The sequence below is a fragment of the Ostrea edulis genome, chromosome 1 (assembly GCF_947568905.1).
Source record: "Ostrea edulis chromosome 1, xbOstEdul1.1, whole genome shotgun sequence".
In the NCBI taxonomy this organism is placed as follows: Eukaryota; Metazoa; Mollusca; class Bivalvia; order Ostreida; family Ostreidae; genus Ostrea; species Ostrea edulis.
The window spans coordinates 98582909-98606893 of NC_079164.1; the positions used below are offsets into that span (position 1 = coordinate 98582909).

Genomic DNA, 23985 nt, shown 5'->3' on the forward strand with positions numbered 1-23985 from the left:
ATTTCCTTATACGCAAGAAGGCTATCAAAGTCCGTGCCTTGTCAATTCAAGGGTTCGAGGTGCAATTAGAATAGCAACTTTCATTGATAAAATAAGATTGGGAATGTTATTAGAAATTGGGCCTGCAGATATATACAAATATGGCCTAACCCTACCCAGGTTAATAATTACTATGAAATCAAGGAAAGTCAATCAACATACAAAGATCAGGGGTTCACCAAATGATTTATAATATCAAAACAATTTAACAATGGGTATGACCACCTTCAGCCAACGACTGGCTGACCTCGGACTAACGCTTGTACTGCAGCCTTATTCAGGACACACAGTACAAGTGACAGCCCTTCAACCGCTGCACACACTGTAGAGCCTTATTCAGGCAGACACTGTGAACAACAGCCTGGTCGTCAGTCAAGTCCAGTACACAGGACAGACGAATTATGTGGCTAGCCTTTATCTGGTCGACCTCGACAGTGGCAGGCCTCTTACTAATAAGGTCAGCCTATTAAAAGGACAGCCTCAATGCCTCCACTCTGACACCGTTACAACGTACGGAATCAAACACTGGCTTTCTCAGTAAATCACTTTATTGCTTGCAACTTACTCTTAATCTTATCCACCACGTCTTCTCGCTCTGGGCTTCGACAATAACTGACTGACGACAACTGTTTCGCGCTATATTTATAGTGTTCGGTCATGTGACTAAATTACGGATGTTTACATTGAAAACTACAATGTAGAACCTAGATGGTCGATGGATAAATTTCCGGAATATTACACTTTTATGTGTTACGAAGAATATATCGTTTCTGTGTTAAGAGTATCGTTATTATATTTAGGACGCGCACCACTACCATTGATCAAGAAATATGGAAGGTTGTATCATATAAACTTTATGAGATATCTTATAATACATACAACGTGTCTAATATGTTTTATAAGATATCCTGTAAAAGTCAATTCATGTGATACTTTATAAAGTTTATAAGATATCTTATAAAAATCACTTATGAGATATATTATAAAACATCTTATATATGAAATATCTTATATGCTTTATAAGATATCTTAATTTTTCGTTTATAACATATATCTTATCAAAGTTATAAGATATCTTATAAAGTTTATGAGATATATCAAAAACGTTAATAAGAGATTTTATAAAGTTTATGAGATATCTTGAATACTATATAAGATATCTCATATATTTAATGAAATATCTTATAAAGGAAAAAAATATAAGATATCGCATATCTTTTATAAAATACCTTATAAAGGATATGAAATATCTCATAAACTTTAGAAGAGATATCTTTAAAAAGGAATAGATGTTTTTTAAAAAAACAACCGGCGTGCCATACGATTTATTGTCCCCAAATATCTGGTAAAGAACTTAGCGTTAGGTGTAACAAGGAGTAATTAGGCTATTAATTCTAAACCAAATAACAAAATAAAAATTACTCTGCGTTTCTTGGCGACAGAAGAGTGCACATTTAGTATACTAGTAACATCAACTTATTATAATCAATAACTGAGAAAAGTAGCACTGATTGCGAACAGGTTACATAATTTTTAGATCCATAAATCAATTCATTTCAATGCATTGATTAACTTAGCATGTTGGCATACAATCATGTTACACAATATAAGATATAAAATGATAATACACTAAATACTAATAGTTTAATACGAATATAAATATTTACATATGAATTCAAACTGTATACGTGCAATTTAAAGTTGCATATCATATTTTCAATAATGGTATCAATAATTACAGGGGAGGGAGGGGGGGGGTGGCTCATCCTTCTTAACATTCAAGCTAACATCACAGTTAAGACCATTCACTATCTGCTTTAAAGCTCTCCTCTCTATGTTTAAATATTACAAAAGACTAAAAAAGCTATGATGATGAAAATGGAATTAAAAATTCAAATCTTATGGCTGCTAAATTGCAAGATGGCAACCTTTATAATACTGACATACAGGGAAATTGGCAGGAACAAATAGATAAGTTAAGAAATAAACTAAATCTATTAATTCTTCAAGAATTACTGTATTGAAAATGTCAACATAAAAATACTCTAAACATGAAAAATTCATATTTTACAGTAAAATTAGGGCGAACTATGCAGTATAAGTCTCTTAGATTATTAGAAATTTGCAATCAAGAAAGTATAAATAGTACGCTATAACTTAACAAAGCTACATGTAAGAATATCTGCCCACCCTTTAGAAATTGAAACTGGTACTGACTTCGGTGATATTCATAACCATGTATTTAAAAAATGCCTTAAAAATGGTCAGTTTTGTAAAATTATTGTTGAAGACGAGTTGCATTTTTAAATGACTGTTTTAGGCTACAGTTGTATAAGATATAAGAAGGATATATTACCCTTTGGACATCTACAATTCAGATGATGATATATCAAAGGAATTTTAAATCGTTGTAAAAAACTGTGCAACCCTGTCAATGTAGTTCATGTGAGTTTTAAAAATGAATATTTTGAATTGTGCAATAAGAGTAAAGTGCTATGATTATACATACTTATCATACTAGATATGCAACACTAAATTGCATATATACAGTGTATAATACATACAGTTTGATTTCACATAGATCTATGTACATATTATACATTTATTGCATGATAGTGAGGGAGATATGAAGATTTATTCACCCAAGAAAAATCATATTCCCCGAGGGCAACGCCCGAGGGGAATATGATTTTTCTTGGGTGAATAAATCTTCATATCTCCCGAACATTCATGCAATAAATTGTTTATTATACCGAAACAAAGCAAGACTACAAAATTGTATTTGAGATTGGAGTTTACTCATCTATACATCCTAGCCTACATGTATGTAGCTGAGATCGCCCTAACAGTAACATCGCGCCGTCAACGTATATACAATGTATAGAAGGTACAAACAGCGAAACACAGTGATATGATAACCAGTTTTTGTATGTATTTCCATTCTCCTTGAATGCTGATTTACTTGCATGTTTTTATATCAACCAAAATCAGTCGATTTTAAAACTGTATATCAGACACCCGCATATTTTGTGCCTTACGAACTATGAAAGTAGAATGACTCGGACTTATTGTGACGTCACAATACACTTCGTCTACTCGTTGACGTTAAATTTATGGAAAATGCACGAAGCTGCCCAAGGGGAAATATGATAGGGAGATATGATGTTTGAGAGGGAGATATGAAGTTTTGTCTTCCCTGACACGTGACTGTCTAGACCAATCAGATTGCGCGTTGCATAGAATTCTCATACTGAGGTATAATAAGAACTGCTAGTACATAGTTTATTATTATACCTCAGTATGAAAATTCTATGCAAGCTTATTCTGATTGGTCTAGACAGTCACGTGCCAGGGATGACAAAACTTGATATCTCCCTTTCAAACATCATATCTCCCCATCTTATTATATACTTTCAATTTCATCTCTTCTTTTTGCTTTAAAAGTTTGCGGGCATATATCACACGATATACATGTATGCCCGGAAACATTCCGGCCCGCAAACATTACGTCACAATCAAATTTCTACGCCGTTAATTTTCAAATTTTTCGTGTTTTTCATCTTTCACTCAGTTAAACCAATAAAGAAATTGTTAAAATTAAAATTATTGTTAGTTTCTAAATGAAATTGAAAGTATATAATAAAAAGGTTATAGACTTTGTTTGGGAAAATATGACGACCTCATTTTTTGTCGCGGACGGACCTCGCAAGCTCCTACGCGCCAAAATACTCGGTCGTCATATTTTCCCATACAAAGTCTATAACCTATAATTAAAATCCACCTATGACGTCATTCTTTTGTTCGAAAACTCCATTATTTTTCAGGAATGGAGTGTTCTGAAAGTAGGTCAACCTTTAAACAAGTAGATATAAATGCATGCAACAAAAGAATGAAAAACGTAAGACATGATTAAAATGCACAAAGTTTAGTTGTAGCACGTGTCCCAGCAAAGGTGGATTTTAAGTGGGTCAATGTACTCGTATCACTCCATTCCTTAAAAGCAAAGGACATCGGCCCCTTCGGGGCCTTGGTCCATTACTTTTAAGGAATGGAGCGATACTCGTACATTAACCCTCAAACTTCCACCAGAGTTCGTTTGCTCACAAACCAAACCCTTCCACTTAGGCATTATGGGATAGCGATTCCTTAGGCCGCGTATACTGTGACGTCATTGTAGAATGACGAAAAAACATTACGTCAAACGTAAACAACTTTCAAAACAAGAACGTAAACATCAAGTTCATTACTTTACACAATAATTTGAACAGAGTCTCCCTACTTTTTAATGATCTTTTGATCATTTTATGTTTAAAATAAAATCCATACTTTTATATTAATGCTCTTAATATCAATATCTTTAAACTTTTAACTGCGAACTACTTCTTTAGTGTTATTTGCTTGTGTGATAATCGCAAGGACGACAACGACAGAGATGGCGAGACACGCTGGCAGGAAACTTTACAACTGCGGACCTAACATATCAGGAGGCCGAAAATATAGCCAAAGACCGTGTGACATGGAGGGATACCATAGCGGCACTGATGTGATAACAATCACTAACAGTATCCAGGAAGGAAGGAAGGATAATAGCGGACTCACAATATACAAATATGTATGTTGTGCTGCGTCACATAGGAGAGGTCTATTCGTAGGTGACGTAACATTGAGGCCTTGACGGGGAGTCTGCATTAACCCTTACATATTTACCTCTTGGGCAACCTCGTTCATTTTCCATATATTTTACGGCAAGGTAGACGTAGTTTATTGTGACGTCACAATGAGTCCGTGTCATTGTATTTTCATAGTTCATAAGCAAACTCCCCGTCGAGGTCTCATTACGTCACCTACGACCTCCGGGAATATGATTTTTCTTGGGTGAATAAATCTTCATATCTCCCTCACTAGATCATGCAATAAGTATAGTTTATTTCGGTTGAACTAGGTGAATTAGAATAAAATTAATTTCTTATGTGGAAACGCCAATGAGATTTAGGGGCGGGGCTTGAAGGTTTTGAAGGGAAGTTAGGTTCGAATGGTATGCATTCTGGCGTTCAAACTTTGAACGGGAAAGTTGCTCCAATCTATTGTGCTGACTTAGGCATGGAGGAACCCTCGATATCTGATTTACTGGTTGAGTTAAAGTCGCAAAAAGAAATTAAGGAATTTGTAAATTATACAAAGTTTCTAGTTTAAAATACGAAATTCAAGGTGCAAGTGCTTCTGCGACTTCAGAGTTGAAAAAATTCAAAGGACAGAACGAAATTATCTGGAAATCGAAAGGACATAAAATTCAGTACAATTTTAACTCGGATATTCAGGAGTCTTTGGATAAACCGGGCCATTGATAACGGGAAATTAGAGTATGCTAAAGAAGTTATCAAGGAAGCAGGTCAAAAAATGAAGGAGCGTAACAAACACATCAGAATAGCCGATTCTTCATCTGGAGGGTGGGAGACAGTTAACCAGTACTACAATATATTAGGATGAAATATGAAATTGACCATTGTATATTTTCAAAAAACTGTAATTTTAAAAAATTCAGTACAATCTGGGCTGTATGGAAAAATATTTTTGATTAATACCTTTCCTCTCTTCACTTGGTACTGTCAACCTTATTGTGTTATTAAAACTAAACTATGTATGTGAATGTATGTATGAATGTTATCAAATACTAAAATTTGCAAATAAAAAAAAATGAAGGAGCGTAACAAACACATCAGAATAGCCGATTCTTCATCTGGAGGGTGGGAGACAGTTAACCAGTACGTGGCAAATCCGGTAGCGACCGATTCAGATGACGAAAGCAAGATTTACAAAGCTGAAAACCGAGCTCTTAAGAAGTGCAAGACAGACAGTCGTCCGGGGACAGGAAACCCATGGTGATTTGCGTTTATCTCGCAAGTTTTATTCAGGAAGGAGTGTCTGTGCGTGTGTTATGCTCAGCTTTATATGGAATTCGGTGTGTGCATTCTGTAATTGGAAATTCTTCTCCGACAGATTCGGAGCTAGTAAAAAATGTTTTTGAGACAGGGAAAAACATATGCAGGTTTTTTACGTAGTAGTGAGTTACTGAACATCATATGTTCAAATGTTTGTTTTGAACAGACTCATGGCTATATTCATTGAGAAAAGTAAGACTGATATTTATAGGGGTGGTCAGTATGTTGTTATAGCTAGAACGAATAGTGACTTATGTCCTGTCAGAAATTTGGAAAGTACTTTGCATGGTGTGGATTTTCCAATGAGAGTTCAGAATTCATTTTTCGACATTTGAGTATAACAAAGTCTGGTTATCAGCTAAAAAAGGTAAATAAATCTTTTACGTATTCAAGAATGAGGGAATTGTTTGTTGAAGCTTTACAATCACTATTTCCAGATATATCAGAATTTGGATTACACAGTTTAAGAGCGGGGGGCGCCACAGTTTGTGCTAATTCTGGTGTTTCAGACAGATTATTTAAGAGACATGGGCGATGGAGGTCGGAGCCCGCTATATCAAAATATGCTTGATAATAGTTTCACTAAAATTAGGTTTATAAGTTCCTAATATTTCATGAAATTCCCAAAAGAAATATAATTTATTTCGGTTGAACTAGGTGAATTAGAATAAAATTAATTTCTTTTGTGGAAACGCCAATGCTTATCGAGTCAGAAAATGTTAGGCTGGTGAGTCAGTATGTCAAGCTGCTTGTCAGATTGAAAACTTCAGAAGTTTTCTAAACTGTTTGTGTATTTGATGTTGAAACTTGTATTGGAGTGACTTTCTGCTATACAATGAACACAAAAGCAAAAAATAAAATATTGTTTTGTTATTGGTGGGTTTTTTTTTTTTTATTATTTAGTGGAAGTACAAAAGAAATGTATATATTATCATTACATATCTCATATTTTGTAACAAGATTGTATGCTAACATGTCTGGTAACCCCCCCCCCCCCCCAACCCCCATGATTTTACTTCTGGTATTGTGTACATTTTTCAACATGCGTATTCTTATAGCTAAAAAAACAAACAAAACATATTCAGGTTAGCTCTGCAGACTTGTGAAATTCAACCTCATTCAGAAGCTTCAACAAGCCAATCTCTACGATCGATTTAAAACTTTCGTATGACACGGATTTATAGATTGTCAACAACAGCAAGAGCACCATTAGACAACCAAGTTTACGCTAGGCCTGTAACACGTGAAGTTTAACACGGGGTTAGTGTTTTGTTTACACTACACATCGCTGTGTGATGCCAGGCTTGCACAATTAATTAGGCTCACGACTTTAATGCCCTCAGGTGAGACAATGATGCTATATATAGTTTAATATAGGGATTTTAGGATCTGCTTGACATGACGCGTTTGACGTCGGTTGAAGTCAGAAATGTGGTCAAGATGACCCGCTGTTCCAGTCTTACAAGATTTATTTAAATACTAAATTAAAATCACGACCATGGAATCAATGACCGATGAATATAAGTTTACCGTGTGTTCTACTGTTTCAGTGGCTAATCAAGTATTGTTCAAAAAGTACTGCACAAATTTAGCTCACCAGAACCCGTGTATATATTGGGTGTAATTTAGCTCACCAGAACCCGTGTATATATTGGGTGTAATTTAGCTCACTGGAATCCGTGTATATATTGGGTGTAATTTAGCTCACCAGAACCTGTGTATGTATTGGGTGTAATTTAGCTCACCAGAACCCATGTATATATTGGGCAGAACCCGTGTATATATTGGGTGTCTGTTAATCGATATGTTATGTGCCCACTGCTGGTCTAAGGTTATTTTTTGACAACATAATTATGGTAAAAATTGACTTTGATGTAAAATTTTGTTTTCCTTTATCAAGTGACCCTCCCAAAAACTCTTAAGCTCCAAAAGTTTATTGAGCACTATTGTTAATCATTATTATACATTTAATGACTGAGACCAAGGGCAACATGTGTTTTGTTGGACCTGAGGACCAAAATGTTACCCAAAGCCATTATTTTGGTCAGAGGATCCATCAAAACACGTCCAAGACCTGGACAGTCAATAAATGTTTTGTTATGGCTAACCTTTAGTTTGTAAAAAAAATAATTAAAGTTGAATGAATTACTACATGTCATTTGCTTAGATGAGCATTTTTTTGTATTTGTAGAATCTCTTATTAAAGTCAGAGGATGACAAGCAAAACTATTGCAGTTAATAAAATAAGGAAACCATTATAGTCAGATCTGAATTCATGTGCACTTTCCCACCTATCAGGTACTGTTTAAAATGTTGCCATTTTTTTTTTATATATCTCCCCCTCTCCTCATGAAGTGATTGGAGCATACATTGTCACCCCTTTCCATCTGTCGGTATTTTCCTGCCTTTCTTCGCTGTGTTTATGGATAATGAGCTATTAGATATCTGTGTATTATGAAATACAGACCAAGGCCTAGGTTCATGTTGCTTGATCTATTTTCACCCACAGGCAATTGCATCGCTTGGGGTCGAATTTACTATATAAAGAGTAAAGGTATAGAACTCTAAATATAGGGTACCCAAGTTAGCCGATGTAAAAACAATAAATTGATTGATATAAAATTCTACTTTGTATTTTAATTTATTCATACATAATCAATCTACATTACTACCAAAGTTCATCCCAAAATTCCGTATACTTCCCAAGATATGCAGAAATGAACTCGGAAAAATGCCTATTATTTTTTGGTTGACTTTTAGCTGGGCCCCTGACACTATACGACTACACAGAGTGTTTGAGCATTGCAACAAGCTATCAAATAGAATGTGCAGCATAGAATATCATTTCTAAAATGAATTTCTTACCCCTTTATATAGTAAATTCGACCCCAAGCAATGCAATTGCCTGTGTTTTCACCAAAGTACTCTTTATATAGTAAATTCGACCCCAAGCGATGCAATTGCCTGTGTTTTCACCAAAGTTATTGCCCTTAGACTGAAAATTTCTATTTGGAGATAATGAGCTGAGTTTTGGCATGTCAGAAATGGTATGTTGATGACTTGCATATCATTTAATAACTTTTAAAGTGATGACTTAACAATGATGCTGATTGGTTGAAAAATTTGTTTGATTTCTGTGTCAAAATTTCGTTCGAAGTTCATCTGCACTAAGCACGCGGGACTACTTTCTCTGGAATGTGTCTTCCCTGTTCTAATTTTAGCGCTATTTATAGATTGCGGGATTTTCCACACAAGCATTATATGTAACGAAATGCATTCGTTTGATTTTTGTTTTTCATTGCTATCAAAAATAAGCACAACTAAAGATATGAATGAAATACAAATCAATTTAAAGAAACAACACTCATAAATTCCAAGAATTAAAATAATTCCAGATTTCAATAATAGTCTGTCATATATAGGCGATGACGTGGCAGAATAGTCACCTTAATGACATAGACCACTTACTGGTAGAAGTAGACAGATTACACGAGTTCCCGGTATGAATCGTCTGCTTTACGAGATCGATAACATGACAGAGCAAGTGGTGACTTCTGATCTGGTAAATATCAATGAAATTGAACTGCATTATATTGGGCTCAGTCAGATGGAGAGGTGTTGAACTTTTTACTCGATATTGAAATGGAGCCGAGTTGCATTCCACCGTTCCAACAACTTTTTTTGGTGTTGTCAGGAATTACCCGGTGTTTCCGGTAATTCCATGGACTGGCTTTTAACCATTGCACCTTTAATTTGGCGTATAATCCATTTAAATCTGCACACTAACTGCAAACTTCCACCAGAGTTCGTTTGCTCACAAACCAAACTCTTCCACTTAGGCATTATGGGATAGCGATTTCTTAGGCCACGTATACTGTGACGTCACTGTAGAATGACGAAAAAACATAACGTCAAAAGTAAACAATTTTCAAAACAAGAACGTAAACATCAAGTTCATTACTTTACACTATAATTTGACCAGAGTCTCCCTACTTTTTAATGATCTTTTGATCATTTTATGTTTAAAATAAAATCCATACTTTTATATTTATGCTCTTAATATCAATACATGTATCTTCAAACTTTTAACTGCGAACTACCGCGGACTCACAATATACAAATCTGTATATTGTGCTGCGTCACATAGGAGAGGTCTATTTGTAGGTGACGTAATGAGGCCTCGACGGGGAGTTTGCACTAATTGTACCAGACCTGAACGCACAGCCATGCTGTTTTGTTGTTGTTTTCATTCTTACATATATGTATTCCTACACATCATTTCAAAAACGTTAATTCAAGCTTTTTGATGGTAGAAACTACTTGTTTTTGGATCTTGAAAACATAATTAAATGATAAGAAATAAAACTTATAATTCTTTGTTTGATGCTACGCGCATTGATGAAGTTTTCCGTCCAATGTTTCGTTTGATACATGCATCAAACAAAGAATTATAAGTTTCATTTCTTAAATCAAGTTTGAGTTTTGTGTCAATTGACCTATTTTTACCAGATATTGTCCTTATAAACTTTGATTTTTTTTTATTTTTTAATGTTTTCCCCCTGATGTTATTTTAAGCAGATTTGCTTCGGTATAAATTCATCTTAAATGAATGCAATGTTTAAATAAATCTGTAAATTTGTTTGTGGGGCTTTGTTGAATACTGTGTATGTGGTAACATCCCCCCACCCCACCCCCCACAGCTTTGTTGAATACTGTGTATGTGGTAACATCCCCCCACCCCTCACAGCTTTGTTGAATATTTTGTATGTGCATGGTAACACCCCCCACGGCTTTGTTGAATACTTTTTATGTGGTAACACCCCCGCGGCTTTGTTGAATACCATGTATGTGGTAACACACACACACATGCACCCACTAGGGGTGTGTATTGCTCAAGATTTTCCAATACGATACAATATTTTCTGATTCGATATCCGATGTATTGAATTTACAATGTAGTTAAGCATTTTCTGAAGTAAAATATCAAAATAAAAAGAATGAAGTGATTTAATATCTTTTATTTCATAACAAAACAAACAATAACAATTAAAGTCTGAGGAAACACCAATGTCACAATGTAAAAGCGGGGATTAAAATCTGAGGAATCTCTGATGTCACAATGTAAAAGCGGGTATTAAAGTCTGAGGAATCGTGTTCCTGTTAGAAGCCAGTTTTAAATTATGAACTTCAATCCCGACTATTAAAAGGGCTATTTTTAAACCCGACATTATATCGTATCGTATCGTCGAAACACTGTATCGTATATCGCTCGACAGGCGTATATCGGTACATTTCGATATATCGATATTTTGATTCACCCCTACCCCCCACCCCCCACCCCCACCCCTCACAGCTTTGTTGAATACTTTGTAAGTGGTAACACCCCCATGGCTTTGTTGAATACCGTGTATGTGGTAACACCCCCGCGGCTTTGCTGAATACTGTGAATGTGGTAACACCCCCCGCGGCTTTGTTGAACACTGTGTATGTGCATGGTAACACCCCCTGCGGCTTTGTTGAATACTTTGTATGTGGTAACACCCCCCGCGGCTTTGTTGAATACTGTGTATGTGGTAACACACCCCGCGGCTTTGTTGAACACTGTGTATGTGGTAACGCCCCCGCGGCTTTGTTGAACACTGTGTATGTGGTAACGCCCCCCGCGGCTTTGTTGAACACTGAGTATGTGGTAACACACCCCGCGGCTTTGTTGAACACTGTGTATGTGGTAACACACCCCACGGCTTTGTTGAACACTGTGTATGTGGTAACACACCCCGCGGCTTTGTTGAACACTGTGTATGTGGTAACACACCCCGCGGCTTTGTTGAACACTGAGTATGTGGTAACACACCCCGCGGCTTTGTTGAATACTGTGAATGTGGTAACACCCCCGCGGCTTTGTTGAACACTGTGTATGTGGTAACACACCCCGCGGCTTTGTTGAACACTGTGTATGTGGTAACACACCCCACGGCTTTGTTGAACACTGTGTATGTGGTAACGCCCCCGCGGCTTTGTTGAACACTGTGTATGTGGTAACACCCCCCGCGGCTTTGTTGAACACTGTGTATGTGGTAACACCCCCCGCGGCTTTGTTGAACACTGTGTATGTGGTAACACACCCCGCGGCTTTGTTGAACACTGTGTATGTGGTAACACACCCCGCGGCTTTGTTGAACACTGTGTATGTGGTAACACACACACACACACCCCCGCGGCTTTGTTGAACACTGTGTATGTGGTAACGCCCCCGCGGCTTTGTTGAACACTGTGTATGTGGTAACACACCCCCGCGGCTTTGTTGAACACTGTGTATGTGGTGTCAAAGACTTTCAGAAATTGAGTGTAATGTGAGCAGTATGCATCCTATGTTCAGAAATTCTTTCCTATATATAATGAATTACTTCCTTCACAGAGTGCATTTAGATTGTGTTCCTTGACTCATTTACTTGCCCAGGAGCTAAACACTTCTTAAAAGTGCATGATATATTGTTGAAGTGTTAATTTGCAGCAAATTACACATAGCTCAGTCAAGTTCCATTCAAGTAAGCCAGGAAAAAAATTAATGCACAGTTTCTCTTGACTACGAAGTTGAAGTTATTGTTATAAATATTGAAGTCAGTGTTGGAAATCAATTGCAAAAAGCAAATTTGCACAAAAAGTGACATTGTGCATTATACAGATCCATGGAATCTGATATAGATGTAAAGTTTTTAGTAGTAGTATTATTCCAAAAAACTTCAAGATATTGAATTTGGGCAGAAATTCAAGACTTGGTGAAGATTCCCCTGTGGTAATGAACATTTGGAAAAGGCACTTTTGTTTTAACATGTACTACCATCTCAGACCGGCAGAAAATCATCATTTGTTTCCATTTTTTATTTCAAAATGGATGAGGGCCCAGCGGTAAAACTGAAGTGAATTATCATAATTTGTTTATGAATGTGAAGAATTTTGATTGCTGGCAGTTGTATGTGATTTACAGTAATTAACTCTCCTGAACGTTTTGTTCAATACGAAGTGTGCTCTCAGTGTTCATGCTCCCCATCTACCTGTGTATGATATGTAGCACTCACAAAAATCTCTTAAAAGAAAAAAGATTATAGCTTTTCATCCACAAGGTTGATTTCTATTTATTATTATTTTATCATTATTCATTTAATGTAATATGTGTTTGGGTGGGTTTTTTTTTATCAAAAATTCAGATCTTTTCAGGTGTGTATTGGTTTAATCACTGTACGACTAATTTCATGTGATAGACTGGATGTACCATACCAGGCACGATTATGTATATAATTTTAAAAGTTTTTGGGGAAATTTGATGTTTTATTTTTTGACTTGGAAGTTGTGAAAGCTGACAGATGATGGACTTCTTATTAAACAAGACAAAGTGAAGAGAATAACGGTTTTATTGTAACACCTGACTAAGGTTTACAGCTATAGCTGTGTTTGTACCGTCCCTGTGGTCAGCTTGTCTGGAGATCCAGATACAACATCTTCCTGCAGCTCCAATTTTATGATGGTGTGGCATACCAGTCCCATAATTGACAAGGACATTAGATCTGTTAATATCTAGTGATACCACAGGTAACATTTACCTGGACAATACAGAGTTGTGATAAGTCCCCCATGTGGAATGTCAAATGTTTACCTAACAGATTATGATATACCATTGCAGCACAACAGAAGGTTTCTGTCACCAGAAGATATTGACATTCAAGAGAGAACCAGTCTAGCTGTTTTTAATATTCAGTGAACAGGTAAGGAGTGGATGTCATTCGTTTGTACGCTGTGTGGGTGTTACTCAAATTTGAATGTAAAATGGATTTTTAACGAAGCATGCAATTGTTTAATGAGTAGATCAATCTGTGTTCCATTCTGTGGGTATAAAGTGAAGATCTGCACCAGAGTATCTTATTTATACCTGCTGGTGTGCATTCATGCATTAAAGTTCTGGAGGACCAAGGTGAAGAAACACTATATTTCATTAGCTAAAGTGGGTCATATTCTTTGACAGGAGGAAATATACTTGCATACTGGAATTCTTTTGGATTTGTATTAATTCTTTTTAGTGAGAACATGATAAATATTTGACTAGAACTAGTGAATATTTTGTGAACTGTGAGGACAGATGTTTGATTTAACACAGAGGTATGTAAAGTAAATTGATTCAAACAAAAGGTTGGCTTGCCACACCTATTTGCTAATAAGTATTCTAACCCAAAAAAGACAGACAGAGAGAGAGAGAGAGAGAGAGAGAGAGAGAGAGAGAGAGAGAGAGAGAGAGAGAGCTAATTAGTTTATTGTATTGGTTGGTCAAAGAAATTCTAGAAGGACACTTGAAATTCTTTTGAGAGTTTAGTCATAAATTAAAGTTCAAACGATAGCTGGGTGTAAACAGGGATCGTAAAATTTGTAAATAGTTCATTCACAGAAGGTATTGAGTTCACAAACTCTTAAGGTGTTCCTGAGGAATATGTTATCTGTCGTTTTAACAGAGTTTAACATTAAGGGACTGTAACATGTAAGTACATTTAGATTGTATCGATATATTGACTTTATAAAGTTATGATGTATGTAGTTTAAGATAAAATTTATTGTTTTTGTGCCTGTTCATTAGTGTAATTCAATTGTTTTATAAGTTCGAGAGATGCCGGAAGTCCATTAAAGTGAAACCCATAAACAGTCAACAAATTAAGTACATGATGGATGACCCTACAAGTTCTTAACCCTTGCATCCCACTAGCAGAGGAAACGAGAGGCATAGTTTGTCTTTGTGGCCCCCAGTCACCCCTGTGACCCGTCCATGTGAACATACACAGATGTATGGGGACAAATGTGTCTGCTGACAGTGGGGACGAGGTGATTGGGGAAATTTTTGAAAACAGGGTTATGAGATAAAGTAAAGGACCTGCAGCATGCTGGAGGACATCATCAATAGTATCAGTGGTCATACTTCTCAGGTTTAAACAGCTGCTTTTGTAGGTTAGTATTGGGTTTATCAATAATTGTGTATTCAAGGGAAAAGACATTCTTGTCATTCAGTTGGCTAAAAACACATGGCAGTATACAGGTTTTTAAAAACACACATAAAAAGCATACAGTATGGTTGGCTGCAGACAAGGAATGCAAGAGATTTTATTGATCTGAATTAGTTTTCAAAGATGATAGCTAGGTCAGAGTCTTTGTGTATACCTTTTGAACTGTGCCGGGCCACAAACATATCCCATGATAGTATGTTTAGTAGTGAATCAGTCGGCCAGAACTATTCTGTCCCTGTGATGGACAAACTCATGATCAGATGGTGGTCAAGGTCATCATTATATGGAATACATGGAGAGTGACATTTCTGAATAAATTGGTATGGGGTTTTGTTTTTAATCAAGCCATTCTTTCCCTTAAATTAAAATGGATGAATTACACTTTTGCTTTCATGGAGAGTTGAGGCTGTCAGATGGAACTGTTAATCAATGTGTTGGCTGATCAAACACTTTTATTCAGAAAATATGCAATTCTGTTGGAATTATAAATGAGACCTGCCTCTGTATTGATTGAGTCAGTGTAAATTTATTGACGATATGATAAAGGGTGGTGTCTTTGTTGCAGTGAAGGCTCAGCCCATGTGATCAGCTGGATTATTTGTTTTCAGTGCATTGTACAACAATTAAAACCCATTTATGCAGTTGTTGCTCACTTGTATATAGAAATAAGCAATGACTTTCCCAGAACAGTCGGATGGATTTTGTTTACAGCATATGGTGGTACACACAATTCCAATTGATTTTTTTTCTCTGGTGTGAAATTTTATGAAGTGTTACGGAGTAATGCAAGACAATGAATGGGAAGCATAACCTGTGTTTTATTGATATAAACCTTGGGCAATGTGGTAAGCAGTTTGTATAATGAGAAAAGGTTTGCTGTATTTATGTGACATCAATTGAAGTTGAGCATCAATGTTTTGTTGACTGATTTGCAACCTGCAGAGTTTGTTTTAAATCATGGACATGCAATGAAAGGTACTACGAGCCAGTTATCTGGTATTGTATGTATTTGTTTAATTTGTCTAGTTCTAATTATCTACGTTATGTTTAATCTGTGTCCAATATATATCTGTTGTTATCTGTTTAATCTGTCTGGTTCTTTGAATGTAGATGCATGGCTGTTGATCCACGACATACAGTCAGATCACTGAGAAAAAAATAGGGGATTAAATATTGATTTGATGGGGAGTATCAAACTGCAGCAAAAGACATGGCTCAGAGCAATTAGTAGTCAAGCATAAAATACAAGGAGCTTTAGTTATTGAGGTGGGAAATGCCGGCTTTTGTTTGCAATTTTCATTTCCTCGAATGCATGTCAATCTCATCACACTGGTCCAGAATTCATGCAATGATGTGTGGATTTTGTATAAGTTGATATTCAGTACCCATCATATAGTGTAATCCCTATTGTGTTTGTGGTCTACAGTTTCATATGCAGGGTCACTAGAAGGTAGTTCCATGCAGATGTAGGGAGACCGTCTTTTTGTATAGCCCAGTAGAATTCTGAGACTGACATTTAATTGTGTTTAATGCACATTTATTGCTGTACAATGCCACAATGTTGTGACATGTAACTTGGAATACAAGTTTTTAACTCAAGGTCTGCTGGAATTTTGATCAGAAACATGTGTATGCATAAGAAATTTCAGTTATAGAAAATTAAGGGTTTTTTTTTTTATTGTCAACTTGAGATTTTAGGCCCATGTACATCCATCTTCTGCTGTCTTGGCAGGGGCTGGGAATTACTGTATAGACCCTGATAGTGTAGTGATATTTTACACATAGGTATAGTGAGCCCTATATATATTAATACTACAGATGCGCTCTCTCATGCCAGTGACCACTGTGATACAGAACCTCAGTTTTAACCCGAGACTTTCACTCATGATGCTGGCTGAGCATGTGGTGAAGGAACAGCAACAATCCGTAAAGATCTTGGGGCTGAATTCTGACTGAGATATCACAGCAGTCAAGTCTTCTGACTGAGATATCACAGCAGTCTAGTCTTCTAACTGAGATATCACAGCAGTCTAGTCTTCTGACTGAGATATCACAGCAGTCTAGTCTTCTAACTGAGATATCACAGCAGTCTAGTCTTCTGACTGAGATATCACAGCAGTCTAGTTTTCTGACTGAGATATCACAGCAGTCTAGTCTTCTAATTGAGATATCACAACAGTCTAGTCTTCTGACTGAGATATCACAGCAGTCTAGTCTTCTGACTGAGATATCACAGCAGTGTAGTCTTCTGACTGAGATATTCACAGCAGTCTAGTCTTCTGAGATATCACAGCAGTCTAGTGTCTTTTTTTTTTCTGACTGATATATCACAGACCGGGGGGGGGGGGGGTGTCTTATCTTCTGAGATATCACAGCAGTCTAGTGTCTTTTTTTTTTTCTGACTGATATATCACAGACCGGGGGGGGGGGGGGGGGGGGGGGGGGTCTTATCTTTTGAGATATCACAGCAGTTTTTTTACTTGAGATATCACAACATGATATTTCCTCTTTAGATTGAGATTCACAGCCCTCGTCTGGTCATGCAGCTAGGCCTCTAACAGGAAGCTAAGCTGAAAAGTATTTTGTATGTTTGATATTGCTAGTTGTACTTACTAGGAAATATTTTGTTTCACAGACAGATATGTTTTTAGAAATCCTTAGTAATAGCAAACAAAAGCTATACTTTCAGATCCATTGTTATAATGAAGCACCCAGCTAACATGTGCAGGCGGTTCATATTTCACATGTTTTCAGGTCATTCAGCAAGTCTTTTGAATATTGTGCATGTCAGAATTGTAAAAGTGTTATTGCACTGCTATATATATAAAATGTATCTCTGATTGGATGCTGGATAGACAGATTTGCTGACCTTAATACTACAAAAGATGACCTCTAATGAATTGATGACAAGTGACTTAATACTGTCCAGTTTGTGACATCTAAGTCAGAGACCTCATCAACATCTTGAGAGAAGTGTTAAATGGACATCATGTTATCTTTAATATTATGGTTATTTTTTAATAGAAATTAACCTTTTTACCCCTTGAGAGCACCACTAGATGCTTTATTATTATATTATTATTAAGATATTTCCTAGTTTCAGATTGTTTTGAGGAAGTACTCTTCCTCTGTTTAAGTGAGGATGGTGTTATGTGTCAGATCTCTGAACAAACACAATCTTTTGTCATCAAGTGCAGAAGTAAACTATTGATGGATATAGACAAACAAGAAATGAAATATAAGAGAACTCAATTACAGCACTGAATAATTATATATTGAGCTATATACTACTCTGCCTCACTGATACCTATAAATTTGACCCCTACCACTGCTGTAACACATGACATCTTGTTCGGTGGACTGATTGACAAATTGCTCAGTGTGCCAGAGCCATGTGTATTATACCAACTTCTGAAAATGCACATGTACTGCAGACAAATTACTGGCTTTTCTTTGTTGTCTTAAGTTCACATACGATAAGTTACGTCGAAGTTACGTGGGGATCCCCTGATAAATAGAACAGATCTCTCTCTGTTATCGTTGGGTGCAAATTAAACGAGGTAGGATTCCATGTAATTAAAACAATGTAAAACACATCACAAGATGGGGTTCAAGGTGCCCATGCAGTTTCAGCTAATGGAGTAGGACTTCCACGTTCTATTTTCCAGGATTTAATTGTAAATATAATTCATTTGCTGGAGATGCAAAAAACAAGGGGGTATATGTACAATATCATGTATATATCTTAATTGTTTTAATGATTGATTACTGAAATTATTAAACATTTATTGAATATCATAATATATATACATTGTAGATTTATGTATGTTATATGAGAGTCGATCCGGTATACAATTTCTTCACATTTTGGTGATGCACCGTAATACATCAGTGAAAATTTCGTAAGAGGGTTTACAGAATACTTTTGATTCGGTATATGCTCAGTATGTTGTATGATATATTTATGTATGATAAACTATACTCTCTGTTTCAGGTTACAAGGATTCAATAAATGATGACTGGTAAACACCGGCAATAGCCTACTACACAGATTGTAGAAGGTAAGTCATTTCAGATTCTGTTATACAGTATGTACTTTTGTTTTGTTAGAGTTTCCAGATTTACAAAGCTTTGTGAAGGACTTGTTTTGTAGCCCTCATGGTGGCTGTAAGCTCCTCCAGATTATAAAACTACACAGTCTTTAGATATCTTTATTTCAATATTGTATACAGATTATGGATCTTTACACAGTCTCTAGATCTCTTTATTACAATACTGTATACAGATTATAGATCTCTACACAGTCTCTAGATCTCTACACCATCTTTAGATCTCTTTATTACAATACTGTATACAGATTATAGATCTTTACAGTCTCTAAATCTCTTTATTACAATACTGTATACATCTTTACACAGTCTCTACATCTCTACACAGGAGTCTCTAGATCTCTACAGTCTCTAGATCTCTTTATTACAATACTGTATACAGATTATATATCTTTACACAGTCTCTTGATCTCTACACAGTCTCTAGATCTCTTTATTACAATACTGTATACAGATTATATATCTTTACACAGTCTCTAGATCTCTACACAGTCTCTAAATTTCTTTATTACAATATTGTATACAGATTATATATCTTTACACAGTCTCTAGATCTCTACACAGTCTCTAGATCTCTTTATTACAATACTCTATACAGATTATATATCTTTACACAGTCTCTTGATCTATACACAGTCTCTAAATCTTTACAGTCTCTTGATCTATACACATGAGTCTCTAAATTTCTATACAGTCTCTAGATCTCTACACAGTCTCTAGATCTCTACACATGAGTCTTTAGATCTCTACACATGAGTCTCTAGATCTATACACATGAGTCTCTAGATCTCTATTACAATACTGTATACAGATTATAGATCTTTACACAGTCTCTTGATCTATACACATGAGTCTCTAAATCTCTATACAGTCTCTAGATCTCTACACATGAGTCTCTTGATCTATACACAGTCTCTAAATCTCTACACAGTCTCTATATCTCTACACATGAGTCTCTAGATCTCTACACAGTCTCTAGATCTCTTTATTACAATACTGTATACAGATTATAGATCTCTACACAGTCTCTAGATCTCTACACATGAGTCTCTAGATCTCTACACAGTCCCTAGATCTCTTTATTACAATACTGTATACAGATTATAGATCTTTACACAGTCTCTTGATCTATACACAGTCTCTAAATCTCTACACAGTCTCTAGATCTCTACACATGAGTCTCTAGATCTCTTTATTACAATGCTGTATACAGATTATAAATCTCTACACAGTCTCTAAATCCCTTTATTACAATGCTGTATATGACTGGTACATGTAACTGCACTTCTAGTGTTTAATATCAAGATTTTGATTGGCTTCTAAAATTAAGAGATCCACAAGTTTGTTTGTAACACAAATTGTAATTGGCTGAGAAATATACATCATTTTTCAATACATAGCAGTACTTGTAAAGTAAAGCATTGTGACATCATTAATGCCTGATGTTTTTGTGTTAAAGTCATCTTTCAAATGATCAATTAAATCATAATCATATGGATACACACACAGATATATATATATATATTTATCAAGTGATCAATCAAATCATAAGAAATTGATTTGAGGTAATATGATTTACTTTTGAATACACTCCTTTATTATGAAGTTCATTTCAGTGTATTATATAACAAACATGTGACACAGTGTAGTGTTTTGTGTATTTGCCTACATTTCGTGACAGAATAGGCCTAGTGCATATGCCTTGACTTTAGATAGGAGACATCTGGATTTTAATGCTGCAGCCATCGTGTTCATAAATAAACTGATAATATTCATCCCCTTTACATATTAATGTAATTTCTCTATCAGCTGTTTTATAAAAGTGCTGTGACAAAATTGCTGTGCAATTTCTTGAAGTGAAATTTTAGAGAAATGTTTTTGTAGAAGAGAAGTTTTTGACATTCCACGAATTCTCATCTCCGGAATCTCTTCATGATCGGTGAGTGTTTGTTCTGATCTTTTTTATATGTTGATAAACATATTGCAGTACGACTAAGAGACATATCTTAAAATAGTATTTGATTTCATCTCATATAAATTTGTATAGGTTATAGTTTATAAAATGGAAGATAACTGTACTTGTTTTGATTTATTCTGAATTATTTTTTCATTTTCCCAATTTTTTTTTTATAAATCTTGAACTAATTATCACATTAAGATAGGGGGAATCACAAGCACTCTTTGACACGCCCTACTTTTCATCAAATACATGTATAACACAATGTGTTTTTATTATTACTTCATTACTTCCTGTTTTGGAAGATGAATGTCGTAATTGTCATAAAATTTTGCACTGTCAATTGCACAAGAGGACAGGTAAAACCAGGTGGTAATTTTGTAGAAAAAGAGCTGGATATTTAATAGGATTTGTTTTACATGAAGTTTCGATCAGGGATCTTTAGTTATGATATATGAATCAAAGTCTCTCTAATGTTTTTTATTGAACTGGATAGGAAGTATTATCATTTTGGATGTTGCCTGGCTGTGTATAGGTGGGGTTAAAAATGGCATAACGGGTAGGATATTGTCAGGATATTGTCGAGGAGATGGTGTTATCAGTGTTTGATGTTCTTAGTGACAGGTCTTTGGAAATGATGACTGTGTTTGTCCACAGAGAGGTGACAAAACGCCAGCTGTGCTAAGTCCTGTCCACAGATACAAGTCATAGACTGCCATTAGGTGTGAAACTGTTATCTGTTCTCGTGTGATGGAAACAACATGTTTTTAAGGCGGGTCTTACATATATTTAAAATGAATGTTCTGTTTTCTCTTCATTTTCTTACAAGTAGAAACTAATTAAAGGTCCCTAACAAAGTTAATAATTAAGGTTGTGGCACATGTGTGTAATCAGTCTCTATATGTACAGAATACAGATACCTGATATGGCTATTATATTGAGATCTGAATTAGATATCAATGTGAGAGTAAATCCTCATTTACAAATTATCAAATACGATGATGACATGACATATAAAAGCCATATTCTCTATTTCTGTCCATGTTTCCCCTTACCAGCATGTAAATCTTTTCAAAAACAGGTTTTTAATTATATCATCTGTATAGGGAATATTTTTTAGGACATAGAATGGAGCTGGTTCACTTTCTCCAGTATGATGAGTCAGGGGACACTATCACAGTGAACAAAGCTCACACAATTCAGAAAAGCCTGGTGATGTGATGAACTCACAAAGCCTGGCAGGAGTCTGACTACTCAACATAACCTCATACAGTACATAAGTCATGTGTTATACTGGGCACAATCTTATACAGTACATAAGTCATGTGTTATACTGGGCACAATCTTATACAGTACATAAGTCATGTATTATACTGGGCACAATCTCATACAGTACATAAGTCATGTGTTATACTGGGCACAATCTTATACAGTACATAATTCATGTGTTATACTGGGCACAATCTCGTACAGTACATAAGTCATGTGTTATACTGGGCACAATCTTATACAGTATATATTTGTACATAAGTCATGTGTTATACTGGGCACAATCTTATACAGTATATATTTGTACATAAGTCATGTGTTATACTGGGCACAATCTTATACAGTACATAAGTCATGTGTTATACTGGGCACAATCTCATACAGTATATATTTGTACATAAGTCATGTGTTATACTGGGCACAATCTTATACAGAATATATTTGTACATAAGTCATGTGTTATACTGGGCACAATCTTATACAGTATATATTTGTACATAAGTCATGTGTTATACTGGGCACAATCTTATACAGTATATATTTGTACATAAGTTATGTGTTATACTGGGCACAATCTCATACAGTATATATTTGTACATAAGTCATGTGTTAACTGTGGGAGGAGACAGGTGACAAGGGGAAAGTGATTAGGCGTGTTTCAGGTCCGGTACTACATGTTTGAATTAGGGGAAGTAAAACATGGGGGTAGGTGAATGTTAGCCAAATTAGAATAAGTGTTGTGTTATATATGTACCATAGTAGTATTACCAGCATAAGAAACTCGGGATTTCTTATGTGTATTGAGAGCTAGTTCTTGCTGTTTCTGTCATAATAATATCATCCTAATCTGATGAGTATATCGATGTTAGACGAGGAGCTGAGATTGGTGTGGCTTTATACGGCCGATTGCCGTTAAATCCTTGATTTAATTTGTTGGACTCTTGACAGTACAGAGAAGCTGACTCATCTTTATTGATTGACTCTTGTGCTATACCATCTTAACATGGCATCCATTTAGTCAAGTTTGTTTTATAGGGTCGTATTTTGGTTTTCTTTATTCCTTTAGTTTGACGTTCATCACTTTATCACAATACGATGTAAAAACCTGATATAGATGTACTATGAACAGGTAGATAGTCCAGCACGGTGTTCTGTTGTCATTGTCAGATGATGTGTGTATATTTTGCTGTTGATGGTTTCTTATGGAGTCATGCAGTCCTGTATCTCAGGATTAAATTGAGAATCAGTTCTAAGCTTTTATGCTCTGTATGCTTTCAGAGTCAAAATCACACGGTTATACAGGACAACAGAATTCAGTGCAAGTGACAGGTAAGTATCATATGAAAGAGAGAGAGGGGGGGAGAGAAAAATAGATAGGGAGGGGGAGAGAGAAAAAGGGAGAGAGAGAGAGAAAAGAAGGAAAGAATGAAAAAGAGCAAGTGAGAAAGAGGGGAGAGAAAGATAGGGAGAGTGTAAGAGAAAGAGAGAGAGAGGTATATCATATGAAAGAAAGAGAGGAAGAAAGAATTAAAAAGAGGGAGAGAGACAGAGAAAAAATACAGGGAGAAAGAGAAAGCAAGGGATAGAGAGACAAGAGAGGAAGCAAGAAAAAAGGGAGAGAGAGAAAA

General features: G+C 35.8%; 2 protein-coding genes across 21 annotated transcripts in view; both read left to right on the forward strand.

Annotated features, from left to right (window-relative positions):
- Positions 1 to 14223, forward strand: part of LOC125671337 (sodium-dependent phosphate transport protein 1-like) — a 30199-nt gene extending 15976 nt beyond the window's left edge. Inside the window, exon 11 of the mRNA XM_056140143.1 lies at positions 13660 to 14223. Within this exon, the coding sequence (XP_055996118.1) occupies positions 13660 to 13737 (78 nt within the window). The 3' untranslated portion in view covers positions 13738 to 14223. The remainder of the gene's footprint in view (positions 1 to 13659) is intronic.
- The window catches only part of LOC125671318 (serine-rich adhesin for platelets-like), a 37659-nt gene continuing 27337 nt past the window's right edge, over positions 13664 to 23985 (forward strand). For 4 of the 20 annotated variants that reach the window (XM_056140043.1, XM_048906955.2, XM_048906945.2 and 1 more), the window contains exons 1-5: positions 18131 to 18699; positions 18840 to 18924; positions 19017 to 19083; positions 21016 to 21070; positions 23636 to 23686. The gene's annotated coding sequence lies outside the window, so the exon portion shown is untranslated. Of the gene's footprint in view, positions 13742 to 13772; positions 14133 to 14330; positions 14506 to 14623; positions 14967 to 15579; positions 15868 to 18130; positions 18700 to 18839; positions 18925 to 19016; positions 19084 to 21015; positions 21071 to 23635; positions 23687 to 23985 lie in introns of those variants that run through there. The other 16 variants (XM_056140082.1, XM_056140123.1, XM_056140069.1 and 13 more) reach the window with 12 other exon arrangements.